The sequence below is a fragment of the Pseudophryne corroboree genome (genome assembly GCF_028390025.1).
Source record: "Pseudophryne corroboree isolate aPseCor3 chromosome 3 unlocalized genomic scaffold, aPseCor3.hap2 SUPER_3_unloc_94, whole genome shotgun sequence".
Classification (NCBI taxonomy): domain Eukaryota; kingdom Metazoa; phylum Chordata; class Amphibia; order Anura; family Myobatrachidae; genus Pseudophryne; species Pseudophryne corroboree.
The window spans coordinates 58,377-77,940 of record NW_026967590.1 but is presented as its reverse complement, the minus strand read 5'-3'; the positions used below and the strand labels follow the sequence as shown (position 1 = coordinate 77,940).

General features: G+C 46.3%; 1 protein-coding gene across 1 annotated transcript in view; it reads right to left on the bottom strand.

Moving 5' to 3' along the window:
* Positions 1–18,682, bottom strand: part of LOC134984922 (uncharacterized) — a 70,368-nt gene extending 51,686 nt beyond the window's left edge. Inside the window, exons 1-3 of the mRNA XM_063950386.1 lie at positions 16,894–18,682; positions 10,859–12,171; positions 4,726–5,497 (exon numbers count right to left, since the gene is read on the bottom strand). Of these exons, the coding sequence (XP_063806456.1) occupies positions 4,726–5,497; positions 10,859–12,171; positions 16,894–18,682 (3,874 nt within the window). The remainder of the gene's footprint in view (positions 1–4,725; positions 5,498–10,858; positions 12,172–16,893) is intronic.
* Positions 18,683–19,564: the final 882 nt, after the last annotated feature.

Genomic DNA, 19,564 nt, shown 5'->3' with positions numbered 1-19,564 from the left:
GCATCCTTTATGTCTAGTGACACCATAAAATCCCCCCCTTCCAGTCTGGAGATCACTGTCCGGAGCGATTCCATCTTGAATTTGAACTTTTTCAAGTACAGGTTTAGGGATTTTAGATTCAGAATGGGTCTGACCGAGCCATCCGGTTTCGGGACCACAAACAGGGTTGAATAGTACCCTTTTCCTTGTTGGACTAGGGGAAGTCTGCTTCCCAGTTGTCCACTCCCGTAATGAAGACTGCTGACACTTGCTGTTGACACAGCTTTTGAATTGCAGCTAAAACTATTTCCCTCTCTGGGGGAGAAGCTGGCGAAGCCGACTTGAAAAATCGTTGAGGGGGCACCTCTTCGAATTCCAGTTTGTAGCCTTGGGACACAATTTCCATCGCCCAAGGATTCACGTCTGACAGAACCCAGACCTGGTTGAAGAGCCGAAGACGTGCCCCGACCAGCGCGGACTCCCTCAGTGGAGCCCCAGCGTCATGCGGTGGATTTAGTAGAAGCTGGGGAGGACTTCTGCTCCTGGGAACTAGCCGTAGCAGGCATTCTTTTCCCTCTACCCTTACCTCTGGCGAGGAAGGAAGATCCCCGACCTCTTCTGGACTTATGCGACCGAATGGACTGCATCTGATATTGTGGAGTTTTCTTTTGCTGTGGGGGAACATAAGGCAAAAAAGTAGATTTTCCCACCGTAGCTGTGGAAACCAGGTCCACGAGACCTTCCCCAAATAAAACCTCACCCTTGTAAGGCAAAACTTCCAAATGCCTCTTTGAGTCAGCATCACCCATCCATTGGCGGGTCCACAGGGCTCGCCTAGCAGAAATCGCCATGGCGTTGGCTCTCGGACCTAGCAGCGCAACGTCTCTCTGAGCGTCTCTCATATATAAGACTGCGTCTTTAATGTGACCTAAGGTCAATAAAATGGTATCCCTATCTAGGGTATCAATGTCAGCTGACAAGGTATCTGTCCAAGCTGCTACTGCGCTACAAACCCAAGCTGATGCTATTGCCGGTCTGAGTAAAGCACCCGTATGTGTATAAATAGATTTTAAGGTCGTTTCCTGTCTGCGATCAGCAGGATCCTTGAGGGCCGCCGTGTCTGGAGACGGTAGCGCCACCTTCTTGGACAGACGCGTTAAATCCTTTTCCACCCTGGGCGAGGATTCCCACCGTACCCTGTCCTGTGCAGGGAAAGGATACGCCATAAGAATCCTCTTGGGAATCTGCAGTTTTTTTGTCTGGAGTTTCCCAAGATTTTTCAAATAACGCGTTCAGCTCATGAGATGAGGTTTCTTTTCCTTAAACATGCATACCCTTGTGTCCGGGACAGAGGGGTCATCTGTGATATGCAAAACATCTTTTATTGCAGTAATCATATAATGAATACTTTTGGCCACTCTTGGGTGTAACCTCGCATCATCGTAGTCGACACTGGAGTCAGAATCCGTGTCGGTACCAGTGTCTGCTATTTGGGATAGCGGACGTTTTTGAGACCCTGAAGGGGTCTGTGACACAGTCAAAGCCATGGATTGACTCTCTTCTTTTTCCCTGGACTCTGCTTTGTCCAATCTTTTATGTAATAAAGTCGCATTTGCATTTAAAACATTTCACATTTCCAACCAATCAGGTGTCTGCGTTGCTAACGGAGACACCACAATCATCTGCTCCACCTCCTCCTTAGATGAGCCTTCTGCTTCAGACATGCCGACACACACGTACCGACACCCCCACACACTCAGGGATATATCTATATGGAGACAGCCCCCCAATAAGGCCCTATGGAGAGACAGAGAAAGAGTATGCCAGCACACACCCAGCGCCACCGGACACTGGAATAAAATCCCAGTTAGTACAGCACTTTTATATAAATATGTATAAATACACTCTCTGCGCCAATGAAATGTGCCCCCTCCCCCCCTCTTCTTTTTTGCCCTCTGTAACCGTGTTCAGCAGGGAAGAGTCCGGGGAGCCATCTTCTCTGCAGTGTGCTGTGGAGCAAATGGCGCTGGTTAGTGCTGGAGGATCAAGCCCCGCTCCCTCACCAGCTGGCTTCTGTCCCGCTCAAATTATTTATACTGGCGGGGGTTTATTAATATACTGCCTCCGCAGTATCTTTTTTTTTTGTAAACACATTTTATTGTATTTTCAAAGTTGAACAAATTTTACAATAACAATGGGAGACACTCCTTATAACAGGTACAAGTAAACCAACCAATAGGTCAAGTATTCGAATATTGAGCAGGAGTATCATATACTCTTAAAACTGCAGATTTGTTAAGACAATACAGACAGGTCAAAAGACAATACAGGAACAAAAGGAGTTAAAACTAGAGGTTGGGGGAGGGGAATTAGGATAGAAAGGGAGGGCGGAGTAAGGAGAAGGGTTAGACCAAGGATACCAATGTACAATGTATTATAAGCAAATGACTGGCATGTGGATACAATCTTAAACTGTAAAGGATAAGAAGCGATTGACTGAGTATATATGACCGTAATAGTGTAGCAAAGTCCAGGTTATGGTACCACTCAAGGAGGTGAGTTAGCAGGAGGCATTCAGCAATCAAAGTGGGATTGTATTCTGGACCAGTCTTGGTTCCCAAAGTATAGAGAGAATGTTCGTTTGGACTGAGCGTCCAACGAACACAGAAATGAGTCCCATTTATTGTGGTATGTGGAGAGAGACAATGGTTCATTGAGAAGATTTCATGTCAAAATACACTAACTGGAGAAGACGAGATTTCAACTCTTGTATAGTGGGAGACGTTTTTTTAATTCAATGAAGTAGAACTAACTTTTTTGCCAAAGTTAAACTAATGACAAGGAAGGGGATTTGTGAATGGGGCCGAGGACCCAACACCCACCCGTCAAACCAAAATAATAAACATGCTTCAGGTGAGGGTGATAGTGCGACATTACTAATTTCATTGATATATCCTATTAACTTACACCAGAATCTATATTTTGGAGCACCCCCAAAAACAGTGAAAAAAACTTTGCATTAGACATAGAGCATTTCATACAGACACCTGGTTCATTACTGGACATGTGTTTCCTCTGGGCGGGAGAAATGTAGGCCCTATGAATAAATCTAAAGTGGGTTTCTTGTAAGTAGGCAGATTGCAGATGTTTAGAGTATGCGAAGTATTGGGTACACATGAGATCAGAGCATGTATTGAGGGAAGGTATGTCCGTGACCCAGCTGCAGAGTATTTTATTTGAAAGAAGGGTGACCTCTGGTTTAGCAGAAATGAGCCGGGGATAGATGTAATTAAGTCTGTATCCTATGGATGAGCGGGATTGTAGGAGATGGAGAATGATGTGTGTATTGGTCGGAGTGGGGGCCGGGCGAGGGAGAGATTGTGCATAATGTCTGACCTGGAGGTATAGGTAAAACATGCTGCTGGGAAGGGAGAATAGTTGCTGGATGTCAGCGAAGGGGATGACATTGCCACCTGGGTTGAAGACCTTGTTCACGAGAGCCACACCCCTACGTCTCCAAACCCGGAACGCAGGGTTGTTCAGGGAGGGGGAGAAGTCAGGGTTACCCCAGAGGGGAAGGTATGGGGAGAACCGAAAATCTCTTCAGTTTCTAGTGAAGACTTATCCAGTTGATGTAAGTATCGTGAAACATGATATTTGAATACACTGAGGGAGGGATACTAGAGGATTTGAGGTGTAATAGTGCCGCGGGGGAGAGAGGAGCAAAAATGGCATTGTCAAGTGTTACGTCTGTGAAGGTGGAGTCGTCTAGCAACCAGTCATCCGCATAGTGGAAGAAAACAGAGGTGGTATAGGATTTGAAGTCAGGAATCCCCAGGCCTCCCAGTTTTTTGGGAAGCATAAGTTTGGCCAGTGCAATTCAGGGGTGCTTTCTATTCCACAGAAACGAGGAGATGACGGAGTTGATGGAGAGAATATCACCATTGGTGAGAGCAATAGGTAGCATTTGGATCATATAAAATATTTTAGGGAATATAACAGTCTTCACCGCCGCCGCCCTCCCCAATAGAGATAAAGAAAGATGGTTCCATGACAGCACCGAGGCTGTCACTATTTGGATAATGTGGGAGAAATTTGCCTTATATAAGTCCTCTACCCTTCTGGTGACATGGACCCCAAGATATTTGATTTGAGACATGCTAATCTGAAACCGGGAGAAAGCTGGAGCAGAGGCTAGGTCTAAGGTATATGAACCTATCGGCATCAATTCTGACTTTTCTACATTAACTTTATAGCCGGAAACTGATCCAAAGGCTTCGATCAGGGTCATAATGTGTAGGATCGAGGTAAGCGGGTCCGTGACAAAGAGTAGCATATCATCTGCATAAAGGGAAACTTTTAATATGCAGTTGGAGATTGTTATACCTTTAAAACCAGATGAGTTGCGTAGGAGGATGGCAAGTGGCTCGATGGCAATTGCAAAGAGGAGAGGGGAAAGAGGACACCCCTGTCGCGTACCCCTGTGTAGGGGGAAGCGGTCCGAAATCTGGCCGTTACATAGTATCTGCGAGAGGGGGTTAGAGTATAAAAGTTTAATATACGAGATGAAAGTGGAGGAAAACCCAAAAGTAGACATGGTATGAAAAAGGTGTGGTCACAGAACAAGGTCAAAGGCCTTCTCTGCGTCAAGTGACAGGATGACTCCTGGTGGGGAAGAGCCTGAGGTCTGTTGTAAGTGTTGTACTGCCGATATGACCTTCCATACATTCAGGACCGAGTGCCTACCTGAAATAAACCCGGTTTGATCCGGATGTATAATAGAAGGTAATATCTTTTTAAGCCTTTCAGACAAAATCTTAGTAAGAATCTTATAATCCGAGTTCAACAAGGAAATTGGCCTATAGGAGGCTGGCAGGGTCAGGTCCCGGCCTGGTTTGGGTAGTACTCTGATATAAGCGGCATTAAAATATAAAGGGGCCTGTCCCGACTTCAATATGTGATTAAAAACTAGCACCAATGTGTCCTGAATGCACGGAAGCATCAGTTTGTAGAAGCTACTACCAAATCCATCGGGGCCTGGGGCTGTCCCCTGGTTCAAGGTCCCAACCACGCAAGAGACCTCCGCTTGACTTATGGGGGCTGTCAAATCTGTATCTAGAGGGGTGGCTAATTTAGGGGGAATATAGTCAGAATCAGGGAGAGACATGGAGGCTGCGAATGCGACATTCTCAGGGAATAGAGCAGGGCCAGGTGAGTAAAGGGAAGCATAGAAGTCCTTGAGGACAGAGACAATTTGGACATTAGAGGATGTCAGGTATCCGTCCGGTTTCTTTAGGGGGTGAACTAAAGAGGAGGGTCTCGTGCCATTTAACATGTTAGTTAGCAGTTTACCGGACTTGTTTCCAAACCGGTGGTAGCGATAATTAACCGCATATAAGGATTTATTACCTCTAGTGTTTAAGAATTCGTTGAAGTGAGTCTTAGCAGTGCGGTATACCTGCTTGTTGGTTACAGTAGGACTCTGGCAATAAGCTGAGTAGGCTGTGGACAACCGGCTCTGCAATAATAAATAAGTGGCGGCGTAAGATTTGTTTAGACGGGCCACATATGACAGAATGTTTCCCCGTAGGACCGACTTAGCTGCTTGCCAAAATGGGGGGGGGGGGGGGGTGTCAATCGCGTGGGACTGATTATTTGTGTGGTATTCCTCCCAACTAGTTCAAAGCATAGATTTAAATTCTAGGGAGGTCAAAAGGTGGGATGGGAAATGCCATATGATTTTGTTAGGGGATTCGTCAGAAACGTGTAAAGAGAACCACTGTAGAGAGTGGTCCGAGACAGAAATCGTCTCAATCTCCACGGATGAGATTCTCGTGAACAAGGCCAGGGACAGCAACAGGTAGTCTATGCAGGACAGGGTGTGATATGCTGCATACATACAGGTATACATTTTGACAGTGGGATTTGTAGCTCTCCAGAGAAATGGGGAGTACCGTACTTGGGAAGTGAGAGTGTGATGGGGCAGATGATCTATCTAGGTAAATATCAAAGACGAGGTTAAAATCACCACAGACCATCAGACCTTCTTCCATGTAAGGTGTCAATAGCGTAATCAATTTCACAAAGAAGTGTCTTTTGTACATTGTCGGAGCATATACATTACATAGAGTGTATCGTTTGGAGTGATGAGTAATGGGGGCGATGACAAACCAGCCTTCCGTACCAGGAATCATCTTTAGAAGCTCATAGGGGAGCTACTCCACGGGACCTGGAATTAAAAGAAGCACTGGCTAATAATTTCCACCCCAACATTTGTAGTTTCAACATTTCCGCATGAACCAAGTGTGCCTCCTGAACAAAAACAATATCTAAATGTAATCTATTACAGTACAGCAAAATTTTCCTTCGCTTCGCAGGGGAGTTAAAGCCCCCCACGTTTAAGGAGCCAATCTTCATTTCAGCCATTACGTATACACATGCATTGTAATGTGAATTGTAAGGTATCCATGGAGAAGGTGCGTGGAACTAGTAGAGCCCATAGAGGGGCAGGGAGGAGGTGAGACACTGGGGAGACAACAGGGTGGGGGAGACACACACAAAGACAAAACATTAAAGAACCCGACTAGCGCGTTCAGGACAGTTATGAAACATTCACATAACTCCCGGAAGCCCGGAAAAATTTGGAGAACCCATAGGTACAGGGACCAAACCAACATAAACCCGGAGCATTACTCCCTCCGTGCCCGGTAGTGATGGGAAATCTAGTTCAGTTTGGTGATTAGTTCATTATGATCTAGTTCTCTCAGAAGAATAGTTCCTGTAGTTCATCCTGTCACTCACTGACTCTGAGACTGAGAGGAGTGATTGGATTTAGAACTAGTCTAGACTATTACACATAGAGGAGGTATTTCTAGTACTAGCTCATTGTAGGAGTAAATGAGCAGATAGGTGTAATATGTCACATTGTTTTATATGTAAGAAAAGCAATAAGTTATATAACAACCTTATAGTGACATACGTATCTCTGCCATATTACTCCCATTGGTGGTACTCCTTTTTACTTCATAATATGCAAGTGACCCAAATTCAGAGTAACCTCATAAGTCACTTTTAGTTTTTTCTGCTTTTAAAATACAATAATTAAAAGAAAAAAGTCCCTTTGCCCCAATGTAACAGACCTTAGAGAGAGATAAAGTGGAGATGTTGTAAAGTAACCAATCAGCTTCTGTCATTTATCTTCAACAGTATATAAAGTGACAGAAGCTGATTGGTTGCTAGGGGCAACTGCTCCACTTTATGTTACTTGAAGGTTCATAGTACATATCCCCGTGTCTTGTGTGGAGTAATCAGACCCTACAGCAGGCATGTCCAAACTGCGGCCCTCCAACTGTTGTGAAACTACATATCCCAGCATGCCCTGACACCGTTTTGCCGTCAGAGAATGCTAAAGCTGTGTCAGGGCATGCTGAGATGTGTAGTTTCCCAACAGCTGGAGGGCCGCAGTTTGGACATGCCTGCCCTACAGGATAGCATGCAGCACTCAGCACTGTGTCTTTAGCTGATTGGGAGTGTAGCTTGTTACCTAATATACTGGGGGAATGAATCATGGCTATATGCAGTTCAGCATCAGCTCCATACAATGCATATGCCTGAGCACAGCAGTGCCACACATGGTAGCTTAGAGGTACTGCACTGACTCGTATGGCTGTATGAGTCATTGAGTCAGTGAACTGATCAGTGATCTGTAATGAATCACTGAACTACTTGCAAGGAGAGTGACTCACGAGTCATCAGGACAATGCAGTTCACTCAGCTCCACAGAGTGAGTCCACTCCATGTCTGAGCACAGCAGTGCCCCCTGTGGCAGCAGAGATGTACTGACTCATGAGTATTGCTGAGTGAGAGCTGAATAACAACAGTGCTGCTGCAGCTGCACCTACACAACACCCAGCAGAAGGTTTAGCACAGCAGTATGCACAGAAGCCAGTAGTACCAGAAGTAGCAGCAAGTGTTTGGACATCTGGACTAATAGGACAGTGATTATATCACAGAAAGGTGAGCAGCATGACACACATGCTCACTCACAGACACACATAGGGGTAAATTTACTAAGGTGGGAGATTTTTAGAACTGGTGATGTTGCCCATGGCATCTTTGCTAAAGCTGTGAACTGAATGAACTAGTTCACTTTGAAGATTAGTTCATTTTGAACTAATCATTCATGAACTACCCATCACTATAGGACTGTGCATCAGCAACTTATGCCCCTTATCTGCCAGTTTTACTAGGTTTCATGCTGCCCAGTGCACCCCCCCACGCCCTGCAGTGCCTGAGTGTGATGGGTAACATGGCGCGCAGCATTCCCGCCTGCTGCGCGGTACCTTTTATCCATCATGATGAATGAAGATCCTTTTCTTCTTACACTCACCTGTCTTCTGGCTCTGTAAGGAGGGTGACAGCGAGCTGGGGGAGTGAGCAGAGAACCGCAGCTAGCTTTCAGTACCCTTCAGGAGCTAATGGTGTCCTGTCAGCCAGAAGCAGAGCCATGAAACTATTCAGGAAGTTGGTTCCTACTTCTGCCCCCTAAGTGTCACGAAGCAGGGAGACTGTTGCCAGCAGTCTTCCCTGAAAATAAAAAACCTAACTTAAGTCTTTTCAGAGAAACTCAGTAGAGCTCCCCTGGAGTGCATCCAGTCTGCCTAGGCACATTTTCTAAACTGAGGTCTGGAGGAGGGGCATAGAGGGAGGAGCCAGTTCACACCCTTGAAAAGTCTTAAAGTGCCCATGGCTCCTACGGAACCATCTATACCCCATGGTACTGAAGTGGACCCCAGCATCCTCTAGAACGTATGAGAAAGTCCTCGGAGCTCCCCTAGCTGTGACCGGCTTCACTGGGCACATTTTCTAAACTGAGTCTGGTAGGGGCATAGAGGGAGAAGCCAGCCTATACTATTAAACTCTTAGTGCCCATGGCTCCTAAGAGACCCATCTATACCCCATGGTACTAAATGGAACCCCAGCATCCTCTAGGATGTAAGAGAAATAAAAAGACTTAACGGAAATCTTGTTTTTAAACAACTTTATTTCATATCTTTAATACACATTTTTTGTCTATCTATATGGGGAGGGCCGGGTCCAATTTCCAGGGGCTGCGTGATGTCACATCTGCATTCATCTTTAACCCCCGATAAACTTCCAGAGTGCCATATCTTTTCCTCATTTTTTGCAAGTTAATTCAAATGATATGAGATCGGCAGCACCACTTTCATTATTATTACACAGAACACACATAAAGGCTGACACAGCAAATAACAGTAACACATACAAGGGATTAATTAGAAATAAGGAAGCATAATCATCATTGTCTAATTATCAACTGATTCTGCGCGGAACCCATACACCTCTTTACTGCCTCCAGCAGCCCCTTGTACTATACTGTGACCATCCGCCCTGTCTCCCCACACTACTGCCACTCGCCATGTATCCCCCACTACTGCCACCCGCCCTGTCTCCCCCCACTACTGCCACCACCCTGTCTCCTCCCACTACTGCCACCCACTCTGTCTCCCCCCACTACTGCCACCCACCCTGTCTCCCCCACTACTGCCACCTGCCCTATCTCCCCCCAACCTGTCTTTCCCCCACTACTGTCAACTACCCTGTCTCCCCTACTGTTCACCACCCTGTGCCCCCCCCCCTCTTCCACCTCAGCACTGCTTGGAGACAATATTACCCACAGACAGTACCTCCGGCAGCCCCCGCTACAGCAATAGTGCCACCACCCTGTCTCCCCCCCTGACATCTCAGAACTTCTTGGGGATTCTTGGTACTGGTGGTAACAGTCCTTCATCTGCAGATGGAAGCAAGCTGGGCAGTAAGGAGGCAGAAGCTGCTTCTGGTTCCATGGACCCAGGTCATGTAGGATTGGGAGTCAGTAAGATTATGTAACAGTCACCATCTTACAGGCAGCCGGTGAAGGGAGCAGAGAATGGGTGTTATGTGGCAGGAACGGGCTGGTTAGGAAACAGCCTGGCTGCTGCATTCTGTACAAGCTACAAGCGGTGCAATTCTTTTGCTGGGAGACCCAGGTAGAGGACATTGCAGTAGTCTATGTGTGATGATACAAGTGTATGTATGACTGTAGGTAGATCTTCTGAGGGAATAAAGTGCTGGAGTCTGGCTATGTTCCTCAGATGAGGATCTGATTGTGGATGATACCTGATATCTAAGTGTCACTCCACCATCCAGGACACCAAGATTCCACATGATCAGCATTTTGTAACTCTGAACCCACAAGCATAAGTCTGGTTGGTAGGCAAAGCTGAGCTGTAGCCCTGCCCTTTGTTGGTGAGCTTCTACAATAAGGACCTGTTTCACCAGGACTGAGTCACAGCCAACTGGCATCACCCACACCTGGAGCTCAGCTAGACAACCATTTAGGATTGGTACTGGGTTCTCAGTATCCGGAGCAAAAGACAAGTCATCTACATAGCAGTGGTAGATGAGGGCATGACATCTGATTATATCACCCGGTTGTAGCATGTATATTGCAAAACGCATAGGATAAGAACCTTGAAGAACAATGCATGGCAATGTTAAGTATACTCCAGAAGAGTAAAATGGTTTCCAAGTGATGTCTATTGTGCTGATTTATTTCACAGAGGATGGAAATGGCCTATCACCTGTGTGATTTCACTGATGTGTAACAAGTTGTGATTTCTGTGTAAAACATTTCACACACTCAGAGCAAGAAAACGACTTCTCACCTGTGTGACTGCTCTCATGTTTAATAAGATCTGATTTGTGTGCAGAACATTTCCCACACTGAAAACATGGAAATGGCTTCTCACCTGTGACTTTGCTGATGTGTAACAAGTTGTGATTTCCATATAAAACATTTCCCACACTCAGAGCAAGAAAATGGCTTCTCACCTGTGTGACTTCTCTGATGTATAACAAGATCTGATTTGTGTGCAAAACATTTCCCACACTCAGAACATGGAAATGGCTTCTCATCTGTGTGACTTCTGTGATGTTCAACAAGTGCTGATTTCCGTGCAAAACATTTCCCACACTCAGAACATGAAAATGGCCTCTCACCTGTGTGACTTCTCTGATGTGTAACAAGATGCGATTTGTTTGTAAAACATTTCCTACACTCAGAACATGGAAATGGCTTCTCTCCTGTGTGACTTCTCTGATGTATAACAAGTTGTGTTTTCTGAATAAAACATTTTCCACACTCAGAACATTGAAATGGCTTCTCACCTGTGTGACTTCTTTGATGTGTAACAAGATGTGATTTGTGTTGAAAACATTTCCCACACTCAGAACATGGAAATGGATTCTCCCCTGTGTGACTTCGCAGATGTATAACAAGTAGTGATTTCCAGGAAAAACATTTCCTGCACTCAGAGCAAGAAAACGGCTTCTCACCTGTGTGACTTCTCTGATGTTTAACAAGATCTGATTTGAATGCAAAACATTTCCCACACTCAGAACATGGAAATGGCTTCGCACCTGTGTGACTTCTGTGATGTTTAACAAGTTCTGATTTCTGTGCAAAACATTTCCCACACTCAGAACATGGAAATGGCTTCTCACCTGTGTGACTTTTCTGATGTATAACAAGTTCTGATTTCTGTGCAAAACATTTCCCACACTCAGAACATGGAAATGGCTTCTCACCTGTGTGACTTTGCTGATGTCTAACAAGTTGTGATTTCCGTGCAAAACATTTCCCACACTCAGAACATGGAAATGGCTTCTCACCTGTGTGAATTTGCTGGTGTGTAACCAGATGTGATTTCCATGCAAAACATTTCTTACACTCAGAACATGGAAATAGCTTCTCACCTGTGTGTCTTCTCTGATGTGTAACAAGAGCTGATTTGTATGTAAAACATTTCCCACACTCAGAACATGGAAATGACCTCTCACCTGCCTTAGCTGGCTGATGGGTAATACGCTTTGTGTTCTGTGTAAAACAGTTGGCATCTATAGAACATGGAAACACTGTATCTACTGTTAGAGCTGTAACAGATGCACCAATATCAGAGTGATCAGGAGAACATTTCCCAGGATCAGGGGGATCAGCTGATAGAGCTGGATGTATAATTGGGGCAATGGGGTTTGCTCCTGGAGATTCCTGTATACTGTCATTATCTCTTATTTCACAATCCGGGGATAACATTAGATGTCCTTCTGAGATATTCCTGCTTGTGTGTCCCCCTGCTGGAAATAAAATACATTATGGAAATGTGTCATTTTCTGTAATAATATTAATCTTGTAAACAATAGGAGAAGACGACTCTCTGGGACACTTAAGTGTAAATGAGTGTGTATAATAAAACAGAACTTTTAATGAAGGCTTTATAATATTATGTCTCAGACTATCATTGTGTCCACCCTACTGAGAACACTCACAATAACAAATGTAATATTATAATAAGACTTAGATATATCTCTCTCTTGTACTGGCAACTAACCATGAAGTATAAAATAAGATTTTACTTACCGGTAAATCTATTTCTCGTAGTCCGTAGTGGATGCTGGGGATTCCGTAAGGACCATGGGGATAGACGGGCTCCGCAGGAGACATGGGCACAATAAGAAAGAATTTAGGTTCTGGTGTGCACTGGCTCCTCCCTCTATGCCCCTCCTCCAGACCTCAGTTAGAGAAACTGTGCCCAGAAGAGCTGACAGTACAAGGAAAGGATTTTGATAATCCAGGGCAAGATTCATACCAGCCACACCAATCACACCGTATAACACGTGATAACAACCAGTTAACAGTATGACAAAAAACAGAGCATCAGGTCAAACCCAGATGCAACCATAACTCAACCCTTATTGAAACAATAACTATATTGCAGAAAAGTCCGTACTTGGGACGGGCGCCCAGCATCCACTACGGATTACGAGAAATAGATTTACCGGTAAGTAAAATCTTATTTTCTCTAACGTCCTAGTGGATACTGGGGACTCTGTAAGGACCATGGGGATTATACTAAAGCTCCCAAATGGGCGGGAGAGTGCAGATAACTCTGCAGCACCGATTGAGCAAACAAAAGGTCCTGCTCCGCCAGGGTATCAAACTTGTAGAACTTTGCAAAAGTGTTTGAACCTGACCAAGTAGCCGCTCGGCAAAGTTGTAATGCCGAGACCCCTTGGGCAGCCGCCCAAGAAGAGCCCACCTTCCTGGTGGAATGGGCCTTAACTGATTTTGGCAGCGGTAATCCAGCCGCCAAATGAGCCTGCTGAATCATGTTACAAATCCAGCGAGCAATAGTTTGCTTTGATGCAGGAGCACCCAGCTTGTTGGATGCATACAGGATAAACAACGACTCTGTTTTCCTGACCCTAGCCGTTCTGGCTACATAAAGCTTCAAAGCCCTGACCACATAAAGCAACTCGGAATCCTCCAAGTCACTAGTAGCCACAGGCACGACAATAGGTTGATTTATATGAAAAGATGAAACCACTTTTGGCAGAAATTTTGGACGGGTCTGCAATTCTGCTCTATCCATATGGAAAACCAGATAGGGGCTTTTATGTGACAAAGCCGCCAACTCTGACACGCGCCTGGCCGAAGCCAAGGCTAATAGCATGACCACCTTCCACGTGAGATATTTCAACTCCACCGTTTTAAGTGGTTCAAACCAGTGGGATTTCAAGAAGCCTAACACCACGTTAAGATCCCAAGGTGACACTGGAGGCACAAAAGGAGGCTGAATATGCAGCACTACCTTTACAAATGTCTGGACTTCCGGTAGAGAAGACAATTCCTTTTGAAAGAAAATGGATAGGGCCGAAATCTGGACTTTAATGGAGCCCAATTTTAGGCCCAAATTCACTCCGGACTGTAGGAAGTGAAGGAAATGGCCCAGCTGGAATTCCTCCGTAGGAGCATTCCTGGCCTCATACCAAGAAACATTTTCGCCATATTCTGTGATAATGTTTAGATGTCATGTCCTTCCTAGCCTTTATCAGCGTAGGAATGACCTCATCCGGAATGCCCTTTTCACCTAGGATCCGGCGTTCAACCGCCATGTCGTCAAACGCAGCCGCGGTAAGTCTTGGAACAGACAGGGCCCCTGTTGCAACAGATCCTGTCTTAGAGGAAGAGGCCACGGGTCCTCTGTGAGCATTTCCAGCAGATCCGCATACCACGTCCTTCGTGGCCAATCTGGAACAATGAGAACTGTTCTCACTCCTCTTTTTCTTATTATTCTCAACACCTTGGGTATGAGAGGAAGAGGAGGAAACACATAGACCGACTGGAACACCCACGGTGTCACCAGGGCGTCTACAGCTACCGCCTGAGGGTCTTTTGATCTGGCGCAATACCTCTGTAGCTTTTTGTTGAGGCGGGACGCCATCATGTCTATCTGGGGCAGTCCCCACTGACTTGCAATCTGTGCGAAGACCTCCTTATGAAGTCCCTACTCTCTCGGGTGGAGGTCGTGTCTGCTGAGGAAGTCTGCTTCCCAGCTGTCCACTCCTGGGATGAACACCGCTGACAGTGCGCTTACGTGATTCTCCGCCAACCGAAGAATTCTGGAGGCTTCCGCCATCGCCACTCTGCTCCTTGTGCCGCCTTGTCAGTTTACATGCGCTACTGCGGTGATGTTGTCCGACTGAATCAGAACCGGTTGGTCGCGAAGCAAGTTCTCCGCTTGATGCAGAGCGTTGTATATGGCCCTTAGTTCCAGGATGTTGATGTGAAGGCAAGTCTCTTGACTTGACCACAGCCCTTGGAAATTTCTTCCCTGTGTGACTGCTCTCCACCCTCGGAGGCTTACGTCCGTGGTCACCAGGAACTAGTCTTGAATGCCGAATCTGCGGCCCTCCAGAAGGCGAGCACTCTGCAGCCACCACAGGGGAGACACCCTGGCCCTGGGGGATAGGGTGATTAACCGATGCATCTGAAGATGCGATCCAGACCACTTGTCCAGTAAGTCCCATTGAAAGGTCCTCGCATGGAACCTGCCGAATGGAATGGCCTCGTATGATGCCACCATCTTTCCCAGGACTCGAGTGCATTGATGCACTGACACCTGTTTTGGTTTTTTTTTTTTTTTTTTAAATTCAATGTGTTTTTATTTGATTTTCTGGCAAACATACATGACATAACATTAACAATACAAGAATAAAAAAAAATAAAAAAAGGAAATGAGAGAAACCAAAGCATGTGCTCTGTGTATTCGTTATTGTTTCAACGGTTATTGTAAAGAGCTACATACCAACATAAACATATAACGAGAGTTGCAGACAACTACCTTATAACCGCACTAGGCATCATTAGTACATCACATCAGGTCATGCAGTAGTATATAAATTGATCAGAAACCAACATAGGCTATCAGTGGGGAGAGGCATGAGTATATTGGCACCATGGTGACGATAGCCACCTATCCCATATCTTGTAATATTTTACCGAGGCTTTCCTAGAAATGTAAACAAATTTTTCGTGGGACGCAACCGAATTCACTAGTGGTATCCATTTATTAACGTCGGGGCCAGCAGCTGCCATCCATGAGCGTGCTATCAGTACCTTTGCCAGAGCACATAGGTTAAGAGTATATCTTCTGGAATGGGCATCCAATATTTCCTCGTCTATGACCCCGAGGGTACACACAAGGGGAGTAAACACATCTAGGGGGATTCCCGTAGCGGCTATAATCTGTATCACCTCCCGCCAGAAGTCCTGCACCACCGGGCAGGTCCATAATAGATGCCAGAAGGTACCGTCAAGAGAGGCACACTTCGGGCATCTAGAGTCGCTCCGTCCCCCCATATTGACAAGGCGTCTGGGAGTGATGTAAACTCTGTGTAATATAAACAGGTGTATCTGTTGAAAACGGGCCGATGTGGTAGCTGCGCGCGCAGCCCCCAGGGCTTCCTCCCATATTTCCAGGGAGATCGGTCCCACATCCACCTCCCATTTGGCTTTAAGGTGTAAGAGACTGTTAGAATGATGGGCACCGAGCAGAGCGGAGTAGAGAGCGGAGATAGACCCCTTTCCTAGGCTATCGGTCAGGAGCAGGTGGGCCGGAGACTTCCGAAGGAGAGGCGGAGCAGCCCCAAACTGAGACGTGCAAGCATGGCGAAGCTGAATATATCTGTAATAGTGGGATGCGGGTATATTAAACTCAGTTTGCATTTGTCCAAAGGAAATGAATGTACCCGAGGAATATAAGTGATTAATGGAGTAAACCCCCCAGCGTCCCCACACCGAACCTACATGTAGGGGTGTAAAGTGTGTGAGAGCCCGAGTGTGCATCAATGGGGTGTCAGGATCCCATCCCTCTCCTCCTAACATGGAATGTATCTGTCTCCAAACCATAATCGCTTGTTTGACCAACGGCATCTTTAGGAGTGCTACATTATCACTAAGTAGGAGCTGAAGGGGTGTCAGATTTATGTTAAGCGCTAGTAAGACGTTAGAGATTAAAAGGTCCCTGGACGGATCAGATACCCAAGGAATTAGGTGGAACAGCTGAGCTGCTAAGTAATAAAATCTAAGTTTCGGGAGAGCCAGACCACCCGAGTCCCGGGGCCTAGTTAAGGTATCCAGTCCAATCCGAGCCCTACGGTTAGACCACACCAGTGAAGACAAGATACCATCTATGATACCAAATAGTTTCTGGGGGAGGTAGACGGGGGAATGTTGGAGGACATATAGCATTTTAGGTAATACCACCATTTTAATTAGATTTATCCTACCCGTAACTGTAAGTGGCAGTTTACTCCACACCCTGACACGAGACCGTAGATAGTCTATTTGTGGGTGTATATTCAGCTCAATAAATTGCGTGGACTGATTAGTAACCCATACCCCCAGGTATTTGAAAGAGTCCACCCAGCGAAGCGGCAGGCCCCCGGGGGGGCAGACAGGACAGGGGCCTCTTAGCGGAAGGACACAGGACTTGTCCCAATTGATGGACAAACCAGAGAATCCCCCAAATGTGACAATAATTTCCAGAATATGAGGCATATTAGCAGAATAATCAGGTACAAACAACAATATGTCGTCTGCATAAAGAGCAATTTTGTCTGTCCTGCCACCCAACCGGAGGCCCACCACCCGCGGGGAAGATCTAACAATGCCGGCCAGAGGCTCTATTGCTAGAGCAAATAAGATCGGGGACAGAGGACATCCCTGCCTCGTCCCTCTCTGTAAGGAGAAAGAGGAGGAAATGTGGCCGTTAACTGATACCCTAGCCTGGGGTGCAGAATAAAGCAACTGGACCCACTTTTTAAAAATAGGTCCGAACCCAAATCTGTCCAACGTCCCCCACAAGAAGCCCCACTCCACAGAATCAAATGCCTTAGCTGCATCCAGGGAGACTATAGCTGAGGAGCAGGACCCCTCGCGAGGTGCCTGGAGATGCGTGTAAAGTCTACGCAGATTAGGTAAAGTGGACCGGCCCGGCATGAACCCTGATTGATCTTCGTGTATCAGTTGTAGAATCACCTCACTGAGCCTTGTTGCTAGAATTTTAGCTAAAATCTTAATGTCAGTTGTTAGCAAGGAGATCGGGCGGTAAGATTCGACCCGTGTTGGGTCCTTATCTGGCTTAAGGAGGACTATAATTAGGGCCTCAGCCATAGAGTCAGGCAGCCGACCCTGTACGAACAGAGTATTATATAAAGTAAGGAGTTTAGGGCCATAAAAGGATAAGTGCTTTTTATAAAGTTCCAAGGGAACTCCATCAAGGCCCGGGGTCTTCCCTCCAGGAAATGAGTTAATCGCTGATTCCACCTCAGTCAGTGTCAAGGGGGAGTCCAGAAAAGCTGTAGCGTCTTGGGACAGCCTGGGTAATGAAATATCAGCCAGATACGCCTCTATTTCGGTCTCGGAGTGGGTAAGCCTAGAGCTGTACAGTCGTCTATAGTAATCTGCAAAGACCCCCACAATATCAGGCGTGTTAGAATGAGTAGTATTGTCATTGGTACAAATTACCGGCACCGTGTTAGATGCTCTATCCGCACCCGCCAACACTGCCATGAAGCTACCAGCCCTATCGCCCGTTGCGTAATACGTGTGTTGAGCATAGAGTAGGCGGTATTTAGCCTTCTCAGCCAAACATTCAAGCCACTCAGCCTGCGCAAGCAGCCACCTCTCCCTCGTAGTATCCAGACCATCAGTCATGTATTGCAGCTCCAGCTTCCTACATCCTGCTTCCAGGTTACGCTCATCCCGGGCATAGCCAGATTTCAAAGCTGCCACTCTCTTGATCAAGGTGCCACGGACATGTGCCTTAAAGGCATCCCATAGTATTGTGTCAGACACCGAACCTTGATTTTCCCGCAAAAAGACCTCCCATATCTCCTCCAACTCCGCATCGGTGCCCATCTGGGTCAGCCAAAAGGGATTAAACCTCCAAAACCGTGCCCCCCTAACATCTCCCATATCTAGACTAAGGATTACCGGGGAATGGTCTGATATGCCCCTAGTAGCATAGTGAACATCAATCACCCGCGGCAGCAGGCCCCTAGAGGTGAGGGCCAGATCTATCCTGGAAAAGGATGAGTAGGTAGGAGAAAAACATGTATACTGTCGTGTACCAGGATGACGAGCCCTCCACGCATCGACCAAGCCCAGACTGTCCACCAGTAGCGCAAAGTCCCTCCTCCGCATCACAGGAGCATCAGGGGACCTTCTAGTTCGATCTAGAGCATGGTCGAGGACATTATTAAAGTCTCCAAGACAGACTATTGCAACATTCGGATGCATCGCGATAAACTCAGCTGCCTTCCTAAGAACCGCCGGGGAATAAGGGGGTGGTATATAAACAGCCAGGATAAGTACAGACATAGCATAAACTTGGCATTTTATAAAGACATATCTGCCCCACTGGTCCAACTGGACCTGATCGAGGACAAACGGGACCGACCTTCTAACTAGGATTGACACACCCCGTGAATGTGTCGTGTGGGTGGAGTGGTAAGCCCATCCCACCCACGGTTTCTTAAGAGCAAGTACTTTTGCCCCCACTAAGTGGGTCTCCATGAGGCAAATAATATCTGCAGCATATTGTTTCACATGTCGAAGCACTAATGAACGCTTGACATTATCGTTTAGCCCCCGGACATTCCAGCATAATAATTTGAGTTGGTTAGAGGCCATAAGTCAGGACAAAACACAAGATATGGTCGGTCCCGCGTATCCCCGCCAGACCCTCTACTTCAAAACTAGATGCAGTAGTAAAAATCAATAAACCCATAGCGTCTGCAACACATACAAGAAATGAAAAAAAGAAAACAAACAACAAAATACGTTCCCTCCCATCCTGCCCCCCCCCCACCCTGTAAACCCTCCCGAACTGAGGCATACCTTCCCCCATTAACCTGTTCCCTTACAACAAAGAGAAAAAACAAAAATTAGCCTAACATGTGAGGGCAATGAGTAAAATGACCCAAAGACAAAAAGCGTAGGTCCCCCTCCCTCAACTAGAAAAGGTGAGGGGATCCCACCCCGAGCCCTAAACTGAGACATCAACAAAATCAGAAAGTAAACTTGGCAGGAGCAATGCAGTGTTAGCCGAGTAATGCACTGCGATATGGATAACAGTAAGAAGTACCAGCCTAGACTTAGGACTTTACATCACACATTAAG